This window comes from Erythrolamprus reginae, chromosome 3 (genome assembly GCF_031021105.1).
Source record: "Erythrolamprus reginae isolate rEryReg1 chromosome 3, rEryReg1.hap1, whole genome shotgun sequence".
NCBI lineage: Eukaryota > Metazoa > Chordata > Lepidosauria > Squamata > Dipsadidae > Erythrolamprus > Erythrolamprus reginae.
This window is the reverse complement of record NC_091952.1, coordinates 128,912,754-128,932,091: the sequence shown is the minus strand read 5'-3', so window position 1 is coordinate 128,932,091 and position 19,338 is coordinate 128,912,754. Positions and strand designations below refer to the sequence as shown.

Genomic DNA, 19,338 nt, shown 5'->3' with positions numbered 1-19,338 from the left:
CATATCAGTGTTTCTCTAATCTTATAGTATATATCAGTGATGGCAAACCTTTTCCCCCTCGGGTGCTAGTGCAGATGCGTGAGTGCCCACACCCATAATTCAACACCTGGGGAGGGCGAAAACAACTTCCCCCACACCCCGGAAGCCTTCTGGAGGCTGGAAATGGCCTGTTTCCCAACTTCTTGTGGGCCCAGTAGGCTCCCTCCCCAGGCTCCAAAATCTGCATGCCACCTGTTGCACCTGTGCTATAGATTCGCCATCACTGGTATATGTCTCTGTATTTTTATTTCTAGTTAGATTTTGCATTTCAAGACAACATAAGAGACAAAAGAGTTTTATAGGATTTTAACGATGGAAATATGTATTCATTGAATAACCTGTACAAATTGTGTTCTAATTTCTATGGTGAAAAATGTATTTCATTGAACAGGGTGATATAATGAAATTAAAACCAATATACTGTAAAGAGTGTTCCATCCAGTGTTTCCACTGGGTTCACACACATGCATTTATTTTTCTCACTTTAGTGCAAATTATATGAACTCTAATTTCTTATCTGTGAATATTAAACAAAGTTTGAATATTACTGAGGAGGATATGGAATTCCGCAAAGATGCAGCTGAATTTTGATAGGAATATCAAGCTTCAATTAAATTAATAGCATATCTAAACTAAGGAATTATAGAAGAATTAAATTGCCTCCATGTAGAAATAGAAAATAGTATACTCTTACTGTTTCACCAGTTTTCCCAAGAACTCCTTGGTCTCCTGTTTCTCCCTGTTATTTTAAAAATATAAGACTTTATTTTAAATACAGAAATTTAAATATTATCCATGTATATATAAATTACAATGTTTTCTGTACTCCAGAGCATTTTTATCAACAGTTAGAAAAAGATTATTTGCTTTTCTAAAATCTTTCCACGTAACATATTAACTCAAATCTTTTTCACAGTCTCACCTTTCCCTGAAGGGCTGAAATGTCATTTATTGTCTTTTATCTGCTAATAATTCTTGCACTTTTTTGCCAGTATTATTTCTGCTTTTCTCTACAACTATGCACAAACCAACCATTTACCATTGCTCAGAATCCCTCTGTGAGGGAGATGGGTGATGTCTAAATTTGACATCAAATTTGAAAAATTCAAATTCTGACTATTTTTAATTTAACAAGAGAAAATATCAGAAATAATTTTAAGTCATACCTTCAGGCCTTCTAGTCCTGGTTCACCTGCAAAACCTTTCCTTCCAGGTTTCCCCTATATTAAAACAAAGAAGTTCACTTTTTAAAGCTTTTAAATAAAGATTAAATCACTGACAATTAGAGTTGCATTGTGCTTGATACAACCCAATAGAGTGACTGTGGGAAAAATATATGCCATCTGTATATATAAAGTCCTTTTGCTTTTTCTTTCAACAAAAACAACTAGAGAAAAATTGCAGTTATATATTTTAAGCATTTCACCCTTGGCATTAACGTTTGGACCAAATTTGCACCAAAGTAGGATTTCAAAATATGTTTTGATATGGTTGAAGAAATTAAGACATTAGATAATATGCTCTTAAATGTTGAATAATCTCCAGAGTTTATACCACAATCTTTCGACTCATTCTTGTTTTGTCTATTTCTCTTTCTCAGCATTTTAAATCTTGCACCTTACTCGCCTTAATTAAAAAGTAGATAATGATTTCAAAATAGATTATTTTTTTAACTGAAAGTCATGGGCTTTCTCTTTAATTTCTCAGAAATTAAAAAAAAATTAAAAAATTAAAAAATTAAAAAGAAATTAAAAAAAAATTAAAAAAAATCACTGTTAGCCTTTCAAAGGTAAGTGGATAGAATTTATTATAAAACATTTAAGTTTTGTTTGATATTCCTAATTATAAGAAATTAGGTTCATTTAACTGACAATGGGAGCAGATGCACATACATGGACTAAATGTTTCCAAAAATAACACTACTATTAATCTGAAAAGAGAGATCATGGAAAGCCACAGCAGTGAAGGAATCAAATTTTTTTCCAACTTCACAAATGAACAAACATCCATTACACTAAATAAAATCTCACTTCAGTTACTGCTTTACATGTCTCAAATTCATTCATTTTTCAAAAATATAAATTGTTTTATATTAACCTTTAAAAAATGAAACATTTTAATAGGCAATCCTTCTTAGTCACATTTGGGGATTCCAAGAACACAGATTAACTGTAGTCCATACTGTATGTAGTTCATAAAGATTAATTGTAGTCCTTTTTTTTTAACCTGACAGAAGCCTCAAATAGGAAAATACTAAAAAGTAAATGTTTAAGCCTGAACTAAAATTCATTTTGTGTCCTTAAGAAAATCCCTTTGTAATTAATTATGTTTATTTCTTTTAATATTTCTAAATATTTAAGAATGTAACAATATAAATGAGTGGAGAAAAAGTAACTCCAGTTAAGGAAAACATCTTTTAGATAAATGGAAACTCATTCGTATATGAGAAGCTATATTAAAATGTCAGTATTTTAAACCTGGACTGAAATTCATTTTGTGTCCTTGAAAATATCCCTCTGTGATGAATTATCTATTTTTCTTTTAAGTATTTAAAAGTATTTAAGTATTTAGTATCTAAGTATTTAGGATCATTTGAAATGTAACAATATAAATTAACAGAGTAAGGTAACAAAGAAAAAATAAGAAAAACATCTATTATTTAGTTTTATAAAATATCAGGAAAAACATACGTAAGAAAAATAAGTAATTCTATGCCAGGGACAACTAAATTCTACAGTACAAATAAATTTATATACTGTCTTAATAAATTAAATTGCACAACTTTCTTTGAGAAAGAATCTGAGTTCCAGCTGAGAGCATTTCAGTCATGGGCAGGAAGAAGGGAAGAGAACTTGAGAAGAATATTGATAATTAAGTCAATTGGGATAGTTATTTATAAAATTATATGCTTTTTGAAACATAAATGAATATGAAAATAATAGGATAGCAGGTTACCAGGAATACATACTGGTAATATTTTTACAAAATGTATAGTTCACAGTAAGATAGGAAATCCTAAGAGGAAAACTGGGCTGAATATATTTAATAAAGTAAATAAAAGTAAAATCAGTGAAACATATAATTATATTCTATTCTATAACAGACTAGGTAAGCCAATTTCCTGTGAATAATTTAGATTGCAAATACTAGTAGTCAAAAATTCTAAGATTAAGAAGTAAGAAATTATGGAAGTTAAGCATAACATCTAGTCCTGCAAAAACACCTGATATATTTAAAAAATGAAAACCAGAACAAATTGATTTGATATCAGTTTGAAGGAAGGACTTCAAAAGTACTTTACAAAAAACTCAGGAATTAATTTTACAACGGTAACAAGATCCGAAATGCAGTGATTCTGTATTTAATGTTTAAAATAATTTCATATACCATGACGAGGCAATCTTCTGCAGTAATTTGTATATTGCATGCAGAGAACATTTTTGCAACAACATCGAAAAAAATACACGCCATCTAAAATGTGAGAAAAAAGGTGCTTAGTCTGTTGCAGGACTGTAGATGTGGTAAATGTCACAGAAGGGACCCTCCCTAGTTTGTTGGGCTCTAGAGATTTATTTATTTATTTATTTATTTATTGGATTTGTATGCCGCCCCTCTCCAGAGACTCGGGGCGGCTAACAGCGACAATAAAACAGTGTACAATAGTAATTTGGTATTGATGATTAAAAATCAATTAATATAAAAACCAAACATACATACATACATACATACATACATACCATGCATAGAATTGTAAAGGCCTAGGGGGAAAGAGGATCTCAATTCCCCCATGCCTGGTGGCAGAGGTGGGTTTTAAGTTGTTTACGAAAGGCAAGGAGGGTGGGGGCCGTTCTAATCTCTGGGGGGAGTTGGTTCCAGAGGGCTGGGGCCGCCACAGAGAAGGCTCTTCCCCTGGGTCCCGCCAGGCGACATTGCTTAGTTGACGGGACCCGGAGAAGATCCACTCTGTGGGACCTAACTGGTCGCTGGGATTCATGCAGCAGAAGGCGGTCCCTGAGGTAATCTGGTCCGGTGCCATGAAGGGCTTTATAGGTCATAACCAACACTTTGAATTGTGACCGTAAACTGATCGGCAACCAATGAAATTTCAGACTTGTAAGATTTTGTTAATGTAATTTTACAATAAAGTAGATTCATGGGCACCACAGTGATTAGACTGTGGGTTAGTGATTAGTGATTAGACTTCGTATTTCAAGATCCCGACTGCAGGCTCATTCCTGCTCATGGCCACTGCTACGTGCCTAACTGGATCAAGGTTGACTTGGCCTTCCATCCTTTTCACTACTTACCCTTGGTCCAGTTACTCCAATTGGCCCAATAGGTCCTTCTTCTCCCTAAAGCAAAAGACAGGCAATAATTTTTTCTTGAATATTGCATTTACTGTAGATATATTTGTAATGTAACACTGAACATCTTAATGAAATTATGTATTTACTTAAATTTAAGAGATTACAGAATAATAATTAACTCATAAGTATATACAGTGGTACCTCAAGATACGAACCCCTCGTCTTACGAACAACCCGAGATACGAACCCGGGGTTCAGAAAAATTTTGCCTCTTCTTACGAACTTTTTTCGTGTTACGAACGGCAAACCCGAACTTCCGGGTTTGGCATTCCGGAGGCTGCTGGGAAGCCCCGCAGCCCGGCTGTCATCTTTTAAAACAGCCAGGGGGCTTCCCAGTTGCCTCCCGGAGCCAAACCCGGAAGTTCGGGTTTGGCGTTCAGGTTGGAAAGGCTGCTGGGAAGCCACCCGGCTGTTTTAAAATGCGACAGCCGGGCTGCGGGGCTTCTCGGCGGCAGCGCCAGTCAAGCGAGGCAAGGCGGGGAATGTTGGGGGAGTGAAGGAAATTTAAACAGATTACGAAAAGCTCGGTGGTGGTGACTGCACTCCTTTTAGAAAAACGCCTCCACGGGGGCTGGGCTGGGTATTTTCCTGGAAGGAATGCCATCCACCACCGAGCTTTTCGTAATCTGTTTAAATTTCCTTCACTCCCCCAACATTCCCCGCCTTGCCTCGCTTGACTGGCCAGAGGACATGACATTCACTGCCTCCCGTGCCTCCTTTGGCTTTGCGATTGGACGTGCCTCCCGCCGCTCTGCCCAATCACAAAGCCGAAGGAGGCACGGGAGGCGGTGAATGTCATGTCCTCTGGCCAGTCAAGCGAGGCAAGGCGGGGAATGTTGGGGGAGTGAAGGAAATTTCAACAGATTACGAAAAGCTCGGTGGTGGATGGCATTCCTTCCAGGAAAACGCCCAGCCCAGCCCCCGTGACTGGCCAAAGGACATGACATTCACCGCCTCCCGTGCCTCCTTTGGCTTTGCGATTGGGCAGAGCGGCGGGAGGCGCGTCCATAGGCTTGGTCGGGTCGCCGCAGCACCCTCCCTTCGCCAACCCTTTGGCGGTCACCGGTGGGCTTAGGGTGCCTCGGCACCGACTTCGCTGCCCCTTCCTGAGCCCAGCCCCGTGACATTCGCTTTCCTCCCGCCCGCAGCCGACTGATCGTGGGCTCCTTCGCAACCTCGGAGAGCTTCCTGGTTTTCGTGAGCTTTCATGCCCTGGAAGCTCTCCGAGGTTGCGAAGGAGCCCACGATCAGTCGGCTGCGGGTGGGAGGAAGGCAAATCCCCCGTGGGCTCCGTTACACCTTCCCTTCCAGCCAGGCCATGCTGGCGGCAGCGGAACAATCGCCTTCCTCCCGCCCGCAGCCAACTGACCGTGGGCTCCTTCCCGAGCTCCCTTCCTGAGCCTCCCGTTTTCTCTCCCCCCCCTCGCCCCTTCGCCTCCCTGTGTTCCTAGGAGAAGTGCTGGGGATTGAGGCAAGACAGACCTTCTGCTCCTCACCAGCACTTCTCCTAGGAACACAGGGGGGCGAAGGGGCGAGGGGGCGGAGAGAAAACGGGAGGCTCAGCATTCCGTCAGCCGCAGCGCTGGCTGTCAACTTTTCTTTTTAAAACTGGGCAGGAGCTGACTTGCCTCCCCAGTGTTAAAAAGAAAAGTTGACAGCCAGCGCTGCGACTGACGGAATGCTGAGCCTCCCGTTTTCTCTTCCCCCCCCTCGCCCCTTCGCCTCCCTGTGTTCCTAGGAGAAGTGCTGGGGATTGAGGCAAGACAGACCTTCTGCTCCTCACCAGCACTTCTCCTAGGAACACAGTGGGGCGAAGGGGTGAGGGGGCGGAGAGAGAACGGGAAGCTCAGCATTCCGTCAGCCGCAGCGCTGGCTGTCAACTTTTCTTTTTAAAACTGGGCAGGAGCTGACTTGCCTCCCCAGTGCTAAAAAGAAAAGTTGACAGCCAGCGCTGCGACTGACGGAATGCTGAGCCTCCCGTTCTCCCCCCCCCACCTCGCCCCTTCCGGTTTCGGCGTTCGGGAGACCGCTGGGTTCCCAGCTGTCTCCGAACGCCAAACACCAAAGCCCCGCGTTCGGTTTCAGGAGACAGCTGGGAAGCGGCGCGGCTCTTTTAAAAGATGACAGCCGGCCTGGGGGGCTTCCCAGCACCCCCGAACCCTGTGCTGGGAAGCCCCCCAGGCCGGCTGTCACCTTTTAAAACAGCCGCGCCGCTTCCCAGCAGTCGCGGAAAGCCGTTTTTTTGCGGGGGTTTTTTGCGGGGGTTTTTTGCGGGGGTTTTTTGCGGGGGTTTTTTTGTTTCCTATGGGAAACAATGTTTTGTCTTACGAACCTTTTGTCTTACGAACCTCCCCCCGGCACCAATTAAGTTCGTATCTTAAGGTACCACTGTATTTATAAAGGAGTAAATCTCAATGGATTCAGTAGGATTTATTTCTGGTAGAAACATGTAATATTTCTTCCTGCATCAATAGTTGCAAATTCAGGTACATAATAGTACATGTCTAAATCTACTTAATTTGACATTAATTAATTGTAAATTGGATTTTTAGGTAAACTTCAATGAATTCAGTTTTAAAAGAAAAGATGCCTCCTTTTTCTGATAGATTTTCTCTTAATAGATGGACATTAAAATATACAATCAGCAACACAACTTTTATTTAATTTACACATTAATATATTTCTTCTATAGAATGTAAAACATAGTCCTTCCCAGTGTGTGTAAGATACCAGATTTGGTTCATTTAACATTACGTATACAGGTGCCACAAAAACAAGTAAGTTATTGGTGGGTCACAGTTTATATTTCACATTTATTGGAGAGAAATTTAGTAACTTTTCAAGTTAAAAATAAGATCAATCATAGAGAGCTGATCCTAGTTCCATTGTTCTTTTGAGAGAACAATCACCTTACCTCAACTCCTTTGGGACCAGGTGGACCAACAGGACCTCTATCACCTAAAAAGCCCTAAGTAACACAAATCATAAAATTAATGATCCACCATACTATGGCAGAAAGCATAGAGTATGATGATTAAAGGGTAAGAAACGTAGCTTTAATTGATTTCTTCACTTTATGTTGCAATTGTTTCTCTTAAGGAAGCCTTAACTATTAAATCAATAGCCATTTGAGCTTCTCTGTAAAAGTACAATATGCATATGTACACGTGCATTCCAATTATCTGCTAAAAGCTCACAAGGGAAAATTACTTAAATGGAGATTAAACTGTAATCATTTCCTGCTTAAACCATTAATCTTGGATTAGGCATATGCATTAATTTTTATTTTTCATAATGCAGGTGGGAAAACAGCTGCAAAGGGCGGATTCTGATTATAAAAACAGCAACAGATAAAGGATTAATCATCTCCCACTAGCAGCACTTCAGCAATAACATTTGAAGTCAAGACTGTATATCATAAATAAGTAGGCTGAGCAATCACAGATGTTTTAGCATCCTATAACAGTTAGGCTTAAATGAAATTACATTTTCTTTATTTTTATTTCTTTTTCACTTTTCTACAACTGTTTTCTATTTTCCATATCTTAAAATTTGTATTGTTTTTACTCTATGGAAAAAACTTTAATAAGAATTATAGATGTAGGGATGGGTGCACTGATGGATGATGGATGGATATAGTCTAAAAAACAGGAAGGTATACAATCTTGTCCCACTCCTTTGCCAACCTGGAACCAGCATTTGACTAAATTCTGTCCGTATTGTATTTTCCTGACCTGTATAAAACTTTGTCAAGAGGACCATAAAATATTCTGGGGTCCCCATTTTCCTAAGTAGATGTTACAGTTTAACCTGATTTATATGCGTTTTTATAATCACTGAAACTAATGGAAAATGATCAGTTGAAATGGATTGTTTTTTCACTTAACCAATGAGCTATCCTTTATTCTTTCTGCTTCACAACGCTTATTTTAATAAATGTCTGAATAACTTAACTGCTACCTCTGTGAAAGTTTCTACACTCACATGTGAACTGAAAAGTAAACACCATGATATTCAATGGTTCATTTTTTTTTCATAAGATGTAGTATCTCCGAATAGAAATATCTCTCTGTGACACTAGTGGCATGAAGTGAATTAAATTAAATTAAATTAAATGTTCACCACATAACAGAGATGGAAGAAAGTAGGAAACTCTGATTACTGCATAATCCAAGCAATGTAGATAGCATCTCATCTGTAGACGGGTCTTTTGGCTCTAGCAGAGATTTAAATAGTTTTTATACAACTCAGAATGCATTGACTCAATGTTTGGATATTATAAAATGGAAAAATCAAATCACTTCTATCCATTTACATTAGAAACTTTATTAGTTCTATTACAAAGTTAATTGGGAACTTATATAACATTGTGGTGCATATACTGCATGTGTCATTTGTAGAAATTTGGAAAGAAAATCAACAATCATTTAACAGAAGTTCAAAGCTAGAAGCATCTTTCTGTTCTTGACTAGTACCCATTCAATCACTAAATCTATATTTTAGTGGAAATTATTTAATAAGATTTTATTTCAAGCACTCTTCTGTCAGTCTCAATTCATAAATAAATATATTTTAAAAGAAGTGAAAGGTGTATTGCATTGGTAACAAAAAAAATAGATGCATTATTTATAGAATGTTTTGTAATTATTACAAAGGTTGCTTTTCTTCTTTTTTGATAATTTAAAATAGGAATAAAATGAAATGCCCTGCTTGGAAAATAACACACAGGAGTTTTTAAAACATTATTTTCTTGAATGAGAGAAAATGGCTGGCCCAAGGTTATCCAGCTGCCTTTATACCAAAGTGGAACTAGATATTCTAGCATTGCTTTTTGTTTATCCCACATTTGTCCTTCTTTCACTGAGCCACGATGGTGCAGTGGTTAGAATGCAGCACTACAGGATACTTCTGCTGACTACTGGCTGCCTGCAATTTGGCAATTCAAATCTCAACAGGCTCAAGTTTGACTCATCCTTCCATCCTTCCAAGGAAGGTAAAATGAGGACCCAGATTGTTGTGGGCAATATGCTGACTCTGTAAACCACTTAGAGAGGGCTCTAAAGCACAGTGAAGCGGTATATAAGTCTAAATGCTAGTGCTAATCCTTCACTTCAGTCAGCCAGATAAATCAAATGATGCTAATAGATATTCATCAATTTGATACATGTAGCATAACCAAGTACTTCAGAACGCACACACAATAGATTTGACTATACAATACCAACTAAATTATTTACACAGCCTTTTTCATCCACTCCACCGAGCAAATGGATCGCTGTCTCGGTTTCTGCTACAAGCGGAAGAAAGGAAATCTTGCAGCAATTTCCCAGATCACCGATATGATGCACAAACCTGTAACAATGACCAGAGCCCCTCTTTGCCCTTCTAAAATTTCTTGATTTCTAAAATAGTGCCTTTAACCACTGCATCTAACTGGTTCCCTGACGTAGAGAACCAGTAGAAAAAGCTATCTGTAGATCCACATGCTCAATTCCAATCTATAGTAGATCTATGAGTACCCAGATTCCCAGACCTCTAACACTGAAAAGAGTTTGTAGAAACCGTCTGCAACAAAGTTACCAAACATTTAAAGTATGTTAATGGCATGCTTTGAATGAATTACAGTAATCTAATTGTTAAGATATACAATCCTAATTCCACAAAGTTTGTTACAGAATCTGTAAGATGCTTCATTATGATATTGCTCTTGATATAGAAATCAAGAGATATTAAGCACAATTGGGGGGGAAGGGAACAGATAAAGCCCAAATAATATTTTAACAATTAAATAAATTATAATACATTAGAGGATTGATCATAAAAGAGCTAAACAGTTTCCCAAATGTTCTTTAGAAGGTGAATTGGGAACTGGAAAGACAATGATGGAAAGAAAATGTCATTATGAAATTGTCTCCATGCCAAGACTCAATATTAGTGTTAATATAAAAGGCTTTGTCATGCTTTCCTGGCAGCTAGAGTATATTTATATATAAATTTCAAGGGAGAAGAATTAGGGGAAAAAAGAGTTTAGCAAGACAGTCTTCCAAGAAAAAAAGAAACTCCACAAAATCTCAGTCAGTACGTGACATCTGGGAGCACTGAAGCTGAACAATTTCAGTTTCACAAAGGCCTGGGCTCATCTGATTATGGACTCTGCAAAAGCTTTTCCATTTAGGTAATGCTCATCCCAAATGTAAGCCACCAATTTTCTCTAATTAAAGAACATATCCCCCATTTACGAGAGCCAAAATGTTACATAGAAAAGACTCATCCTTGCATCCAATACAAATTTCAGCTTCCAGCTAAATAATCAGCATTCTGACCATGATCTTTGATTAACAATCAACCAGCATAGCAGGATTTGGGAAAGGATATTGAATATTTAGTTGGGAACTAAATATTCTGTCACATCCAGAGGCAATAGCAAATTGTCTACTAAATGTATAGTTGGAATAGTACTGAAGCAGAGGTGGGTTCCTACCAGCTCTAACTGGTTCTTTAGAACCATTAGTAAACTGGTGATGACCTGTGGTGGGCAGAAGCCAGTGCGGTCAGCTGCTCGGTCTCGATAGGAAATTCCGTGATGTGCACACAGCTGCATGTCTCTGGTGCACACATGGAAGCCCCTGAAACCTTGTGTGAGGACGCTCGTGCAAGCGGGATTTGGGCTATTTTCACCAATGTTTTGCTTCTGCGCAGAAACAAAAATATTGGCAAAAATCAGCAGAATCTTGCTCACGCACACGTCCTCACGTGAGATTTTACTTGCTGTGCGTGCGCAGAGGCCAACTTTCACACCAACGGGCTTGTACGCGCCCACCAGATGCATGTGCCCCCCTGGGGGCATCGGAGGGCGCACTGGTAGTGCCAAAGATGAGTGGCCCTTCTCTGGTGATGACATCATGGAGCCGGTTCTGTCAGTGTCGGTCCATGGGTGCTGCCATCTTGTTTTTGGCTTCTGTGCTAATTTTGGCACTGCACATGCGCGCCCTTGCCCCTGTAGTGTGGCAATGCGGTGTGCAATTCACACAAAGCCACGCAGCATGGGAGGAAGTGAACCGGCAGCAAGATAAATTAGAACCCACCACTGTACTGAAGGGTCTATAATTCATAAGATAGTCTCCTCATGATGCAAATGGGTTTGTAGAAAAAAACAGTAAAAGGTAGCAAAAATTTCCAAAATAACAATGAGTCTTATTGAACATTATAAGTTATCTTTTCCTCCCAGCAATGTTTGTACAGTCTTTTTAAACGCAACACTCTTTAGATCAAGGTCTCAAACCCAGGCCACTTTAAGACTTGTGTACTTCAACTCCCAGAATTCCTCAGCACCTCACCTCAGCAAAGCTGGCTGAGAAATTCTGGGCGTTGAAGTCCACAAGCCTTAAAGAGGCCCGGGTTTGAGACCTCTGCTTTAGATGTACTGGCATATAACTCATATCATAGCTTCATAGCTGGGTAGCCTAGCAACCTACAATGGGGGGGTTGTACTCCAACACATTTGGAAGGAAGTGACTTAGATAATAGTAGTCTAACAAGATCCATCTGCTGCTTTTTCCCATATTATATAAAGATCAGCAATTTTGCAATTTCTTTAAAGTTGATTTCTCAACTCCGTTGAAGCAACTCTTTCTCAACTCCTTTGAAGTAGCAAAAAGATTTTAAAATCAGTAAAACATGCTTCTACGATTTTACTTGCTGCATTTAATTACAAAGAATTTATAATCAAATTCCACCTTGATTTTATTCTTACCTTGGGCCCCTCTGGACCATTTGGACCTGGTATACCAATATCTCCTGGAAAACCCTAGGCCCAAATAAATAAACAAAGAAATGCAATTACCATTTCATTGAAAAACTTAAGGAAAACTGAGACCTTAGTTTTCTATTATTTCCCTTTTGTTTATCTGCAATGCAAATAGTGAGGGAAAAATCCACCAGTTTTATTGTAGAAAAGCATCCGATCAATCTTGTAATGCTCCAGATGCTGACCTGCAGTTTCTCTGAGTGACAGTAATGTATGGGCCATTGTGGTTACAGATTTCTTGGGTTCACACATCCAAGGTCCTTTTTTAGTAACTTCTTCTCACTAACTGATAATTGGCTACATCAAATATTGCATTTAAATCCCTGATTATAACATCTCTCTATGATTTAGAAAGTAATTTAGTATTAACACATCTCCTAATTACATTAAACTCTACCCAAGAGATTTTGATGCTACTAAAAAAAAGTTTATTAAAAAGTTTTATCCGAAAGTAGAATTGCAAAATGTGGCAACTGGGCTATATGTAATCTTCAGTCACCAGATATGTCTTTTTTTTAAGGGAATATGTCTTATTTCCTAAAGTGCATTATTCCCATGGTATTTGTAATTACTAAAATTTCAGTCTGGCAACCATGCAGAATAAAATCCTATCTTGGAAACAACAAGAATTCTAATGAATTAAGGTTATATTAATATATCATATACTATGATATAGGTATATGAAAATCACAATATCTTTATAAATATTCATATATTGATTGGTTCGTACAATCAGTAAACTAGTAATAGATACTATGCCTATAGTATATAAAAAATACCTAACACATATTATTACAACACAATAATTACAAAGCTTGCAACACTTCATCAGAACTTCCAAATATGTCAGTATAAAATACAGCACAGTTGTAAAGGAAACCTTTTTGGAACTAAATAACACAACTTAGCTAATGACTCATGTTGAGAGACCTGCACTTCATTATTCCTAACTTTTATTCATATCAAACATCACTTCCCTACATAATTCTAGACTTCTTTTGTATGCAAAACATATGGCAGAAGACTTCCATATGGTTTATTGTCCTAAGGGGATTCTGTGCTCAATTACAAATCAAAACGATTTACAGATCAAATGAAGTTCATGTTGAAAATAAAAACTGTTATTTTATTTTCTTTTTTACTCTAAGAGCATTCTGGAGAGAAAAGCTTCCCAAAGAAACAAGAAGTTTGTACAATGCAATAGAGGGGCCTCCACGCTAAAAGAGAAAAATGGCTTAAAGATACGGTGTGTTTTATCTGAGATACGGTGTGTTCTATCTGACGAGGGAATAGTTCTCACAAGCAGTTTTGGGACAATTACTACTACCAGAGAGTTTAACAACAGAACATTTATAATAACAGAGACATAAAGCTAGTTTCACAAAACTCATCTGAATTACAAATAATACAATGGCTTAAAATATTTTTAGTTTCAAAAGCATTTTTAAATAAACTTTAAGAGAGTCTGGGAATATTTAATTTTCTTCCTTCAAACAGCTGTCCATCAATATTATCTTAAAAACACTTCCAAAAAATATCCATAACATTACATATCAGCCAGTTCTTTGAGAAACATAAACCCTCTAAACCTGTTCAGACACATTAAATTAGTTTTGTCTTTCTGACCCATGATATGTTTTGCTGCACATAAGCAACTTAGTTCTATTTACTGCTCATGAAATAAATCTAGATCTTATATTCAGAAGTATATTTTGGCTGTATTTTAGCCATACCATAACAATAAAATTGTACTGTATTAGTCACATCAGCCCTGTACAATTTCAATAAATATATTCACATTTCCTGGTGGCAGATACTGAACAATAATTTATTCAGAAAGTGAAATCAATGAGAACAATTGATTTATTATATTTAAAATTATCCTGAAATTAGTTCCCAAGAAATTTTCAATGCAGACTTAGGTCTGTTTATTTATTACTAATATTTTACTAATCAATTAATGATATTAATACAGGTTAAGCCTCACTTTCTGATTGTCTCATTTTAATGAACACTCAACGTTATGACAAAAAAGCTTTGTGACCAATAGTCACACTTACAATGTTACATGGTTATATGATCGCCATTTATTTATTTATTAGATTTGTATGCCATGCAACTGGGGCACATTTAAAAACATTGCTGCATCTCATAATCACATGCTCACAATTTGTGTGTTTCACTTACAACAAGCAGAATTAATAGAGAAGATAGAAGTAAAATTGTAAAGTTATGGTTAATGGTGTTTCACTTAATGACAACGGTGTCTTGCTTAACCAAAGGGAAGAGAAATTGTTAAGCTCATTGCGGTTATGTGATGTTTTGCTTAGTGACTACAGTACTTAGTGAAAGACTTGAAAGTCCCAATTTGGTCAGTAAGTAAGGACTGTCTGTATGCAAGTTTGAAAGATTGTAGCTTGTCAATTACCTCTGGTCCAGGCGGGCCCAATGGTCCTTGAGGTCCTGCATCTCCTATTTGTCCCTAAAATTAGAACCTATATTATGAATCCATGTTTTTCTTAAGAAGTACAGAAAATGAATTAATATGTTATATAATAATGTGCATTTGAATCGTGTTGATTTTAATAAGAAAATTATTTGACTTTTGGAAATTACTGCTGGATTAGCAAGAAAAAATTACAAAGAGTATTAGTAGTGGTAATAATACATTTTAAAATAATAATATTATAGTATATTATATTATAAAAAATAAATGTTTTAATTACATATGTCATGATTAAATTTAAGATTGTACATATATAGATGAATTTGAAACCAATAAACTAATTTTGTTGGATTAAAACATTCCAGAGAAGGTCTGATTTGTCAATAAGAATTGACACCAACCGGAAGGCACATGACCAATCAATTTGATTAAAATTGACTTATAAAAATTGATTTTCAAAATCCATTACCAAAAGCCAAATCATGAAATATTAAGGTTGCCTGTTTTGTTAAGTGGCTGTGCTATGGGTCCAAAGGTAAGATGGGCTCAGGAAAAGTATTATATGATCTGTCCTCAAAGGTACGACTACCGCAACCCGAGCAGTCATGTGTTCACAATTCAAGAGCTTGGCAACCGGTTTCCATTTACAACAATTGCAGTGTCTTGCAATCATGTGATCATGATTTATAATCTTCCAAGTTGGCTTCTAACAAGCAAAGTCAATTGGAGGAACCAGATTTACTTAATAAATGTGTAATTCACTTTATGACTGCAATGATTTGCTTAGCAACTGAAACAATTTGCTTAATGATCATGGTAATAATGATCAATAAAATCAGGTCCAGTCATTATGACTTGCTGAACAATCTCACTGCTCAGGGACTATGGTGGAGTGTAGTCCAGATTCTCTGGAGGGAGGAAGTGAATTCCAAAGAATATAACAGACAACGAAGTTTCAATAATTTAGGTGGGAAGAAGAGGATCAAATCAGTTATTACCTAGACCAGTGATGGCGAACCTTTTTTTTTGTTTGTGTGCAAAAAGGGGGTATGTGGGTGTGCTAGCATGTGTGCGCATGCACACATCCCTTCCCTCCCCCCATGCCTGCATGCCCCCCCTGGGTACACACACACATGCCAACAGGCCTTTCTAAAACCGTATTGGTATGAACCCACTGATTTTTGGCAATTTTTTTTGCGGCGTCTCCGTGTCAGAAGACGCCCTCCCGCCCCGCCCTCATCTTAATGCTGACCTTTAAACTTCCTCTGAAGCACAGCTGGGGGCTTCTTCCACACAGAGACGCCAGAAAAAAAATTGCCAAAAACCAGTATATACAGTACAGCTCTATCCTCTCCCCGCTGTTAGGTTAAAAAAAAAAGCCCAAGCAGAAAAACCGGAAGTGCATTTTTCTATACTTCCTGTTTGTCTGTTGAGGGAGTTTTTGTCTCTGGAGCTTCAGGGAAAGTTCCCTAAAGTGTCTGGAGGAGGAAACAATTCAAAAATCAACTGGCATGTGCACTGGAGCTGAAACACAGAAAAGTCTCACATGCCCTCCCATATGGCTCCGCATTCCACCTGTGGCATGCATGCCATAGGTTCTCCATCATGGTCCTAGACATTTTCAGAGTATATGATAGTGCAAGGACTGGTAATTCACTATTAATTTGGCAATATAATGTCTATATGAACAATAAAGGAAAATGCTTAGAAGTAATTCTGCATGTTTTTCTTGGTTTTTAAGTCTGAAAGTGACTAAAATTCCAGTCTTAACTAAGGACTACCTGTTTTGTCATCATTTTCCATTTATGAAACCTTATGCAGTAATAAAATTGATTAATGCATAAAATGGAACAAAGGTTTTCATTGCAGAACTAAAATGATTTCCTAGGTTCTTCCCCACTTATTTTCTGTACTGCTGTGGTTGTAATAAATTATTTTTAAACGTTTTCCAAATTTTCAACATTCCTTCTAAGAGATGTGTATAGTTATTTATACATATATAATGTAATTCAACATGACAAATATTATAACAATCAGAATTTCACAAGTACTGATTAGGAAAGACATTTAAAAACTCTTACATAAATTCAGTTCATCAACTTACAGATTTAATCCTTTGCGTGTTATTTACATTTCTTTTATGATATATGCCTGGTAAGATTCAGTTTGCAACAGTGACCCCTCGATTTTCGCGATCTCGATCTTCGCGAAACGCTATATCGCGATTTTTCAGAAAATATTAATTAAAAAATACTCCAAGTTTTTTTTGCTATTTTTCCCCACCCGATGACGTCACTCTCTTCCTTCCTTTCTCATCTTTCTTTCTCTCTCTTTCTCTATCTTGCTCCTTCTTCTCTCACACTCTCTTCCTCCCTCTCTCATCTCTTTCTTTCCTTCTCTCTCTTTCTCTATCTCTCCCCCTCTTGCTCTCGAGCGGCGAGCGAGCGGCCGGGCGAAGGGCGGGCGAAGGGCGGGCGAGCGGCGAGCGAGCTGACATTCTTCATCAGCGGGGGCAGAATTGCACAAGCGTTTTGTTGAGGGAAATTGCCTCAGTTTTAAACGCGAGGCTGCAAAAGAGGGAAGCCTCCGGCGCACCGTTTCCTAAACCGCGCACGCACGGAGGCGCCGGAACACCCGGGTGGCTCCGAAGCCGAGGCGCCCAGGAACCCACCCATCAACCCAGAGGGCCCAAGAAACCCGGCCCGCTTAGGCCGCTCAGCGGAGAGGCCAGCGCAGCCGAGGCGCTGCGGGGAGCCGCCTCCACCTCCGCTACTACTACTACTCCCGCCGCCGTCCCCTCCCAGCCAGGCAACACGAAGCAGCAATGCGGCTCACCAGGCTCGGTCCCTCTGGCACTCGCCGGGGTACGCCTGAGGGGGCTCCCTGAGGAAAGCGCGGAGAGAGAGAGAGAGAGAGAGGCAGGCGCGCTTTCAGCTGCCACCCCCTTAAAATCTCTTCTGCACGGAACGACCCTCCTCTGAGAGGAGGAGGCGCAACTCTTTCCCTGCCAGCGACACCCCCATTTCCCCGAGGCGGCTCCCCTCTTCTTTCTCCCACCCCCTTCGAGCCGAACGGCCGAGCCGCCCCCTTCTTCTAGTTTAAAGAGAAAGCAGAAGACATTATTACAGCCCAACTTCGGATCAGTTCTTCGCTGCCCCCTTCCCATTCTTCCTTCCCCTGCTCTAGGGAACCGCACACCCCTCATTCAAGGAGCAGCAGACAACCAGACAGACGCCTGTCTCCCTCCCTTTTCGGGTGCCTGTCTCCCTCCCTTTTCGGGTGCGGAGCCCCTCAAGTTGCCTCACGGGGAGGCGGCGGGAGAAGGAGAACTCCGGCTAAGCCAGGCTGTCTCTCTCTCTCTCCCCCGTTTCCGTCTTCCCGGCATCAGTGCCTTCGCCTTCCTCCCCCGACAGCGCCGCGCGCAAGCTCGGGTTATCCGACAGCCGGGAGCATCCCTCTTACTACCCACCTCTGAAATAAAAGTGAGCGAGCGGCCGGGCGAACGGCGGGTGGGCGGGTGCCTACGGGGAACGTGGTGGATCGGGCGGGCGGGCGGTAGCAGCGAGGGCGCCGGAGGCGCTGGGGGGGCAGGGGCAGCCAAAAATGGTGTTTTTACTTCCGCGCCGCTACATCACGAAAAATCGATTATCGCGAGGGGTCTTGGAACGTAACCCTCGCGATACTCGAGGGATCACTGTATTCTTGATTACCAACGTGCCAATAAAGTGATTCCAACTAAATATTTAAATCCAAAGCCATTAAAACATACCAAGGGTCCTGGTTTTCCTCTATTTCCTGGAAGCCCTGGCAAACCAACATCACCCTTTGGAAAAAAAGAAGAGAGTTGGAAGTTGCTAAAATTAAAATAACATGAATAATGGCATTCTGCCATTAAAAACAGAAGGAAAGTGATGCTATTGTTCTTTCTAAAGAGTATTTTTATTCAGTCCTTTCATTTGAAAATCACAGTTCAGGAAAATATAATGATTGCTTTGGTTTTTTCATAGATACTTACTTTTACAAATATATAAATGGAATCTAAATAAAATAAGATTTTGATATTTCCTTTTTTAAAGATTTGTTTATTTTTTATTTATTTAGCCTGTCATACATGTACAAGATAACAGGTAAACATGAATATGAACACAGTAAATAGATAAGGATAATGGGGATAGTAGGCAGGCTGATGCGCTTATGCATGACCCTTACAGACCTCTTAGGAATGGAGTGAGGTCCACAGAAGACAGTTTAAGATTGAAGCTATGGGGGTTTGATGAAGTAACAACGGAGTCAGGTAGAGCATTCTGTTGTGGCGCATCTGCATCTTGCACAGCTGGTCACAGATCCTGAGGATTGAGAGATGGTTGTGGCGCAGTACCATAGGCCCATGTACCTGGCACCTGAATCCAATAGCGAAGAGATCGGAGAGAATGTGGTGTCAGAGGCTGAAAGCCAACGAGGGCCTGCTGCACCTCCCAAGGTGCACAAAGTGACTCGGGAGAAGAGCTGCACTTCTTGATGCTAGGGCACGCAGAATGCTAGAAGGCAGGAATGGTTAAGCCAGAGGAGGTCTCTGCATGAATAGATCTGTAGAACAATTGGCCACGCCCTTAGACTATACAAGGCTTAATCACAGCATGATTCAGTGCGGAACTCAACTTTTGTGTTGCTACAAGCTG

The 19,338-nt window shown here is 39.5% G+C and overlaps 1 protein-coding gene across 1 annotated transcript in view; it reads right to left on the bottom strand.

The window, feature by feature from the left end:
• Nucleotides 1-19,338, bottom strand: part of COL24A1 (collagen type XXIV alpha 1 chain) — a 173,138-nt gene that overhangs the window by 75,699 nt on the left and 78,101 nt on the right. The window contains exons 18-24 of the mRNA XM_070746621.1: nt 18,429-18,482; nt 14,642-14,695; nt 12,160-12,213; nt 7,321-7,374; nt 4,347-4,391; nt 1,206-1,259; nt 734-778 (exon numbers count right to left, since the gene is read on the bottom strand). Of these exons, the coding sequence (XP_070602722.1) occupies nt 734-778; nt 1,206-1,259; nt 4,347-4,391; nt 7,321-7,374; nt 12,160-12,213; nt 14,642-14,695; nt 18,429-18,482 (360 nt within the window). The remainder of the gene's footprint in view (nt 1-733; nt 779-1,205; nt 1,260-4,346; nt 4,392-7,320; nt 7,375-12,159; nt 12,214-14,641; nt 14,696-18,428; nt 18,483-19,338) is intronic.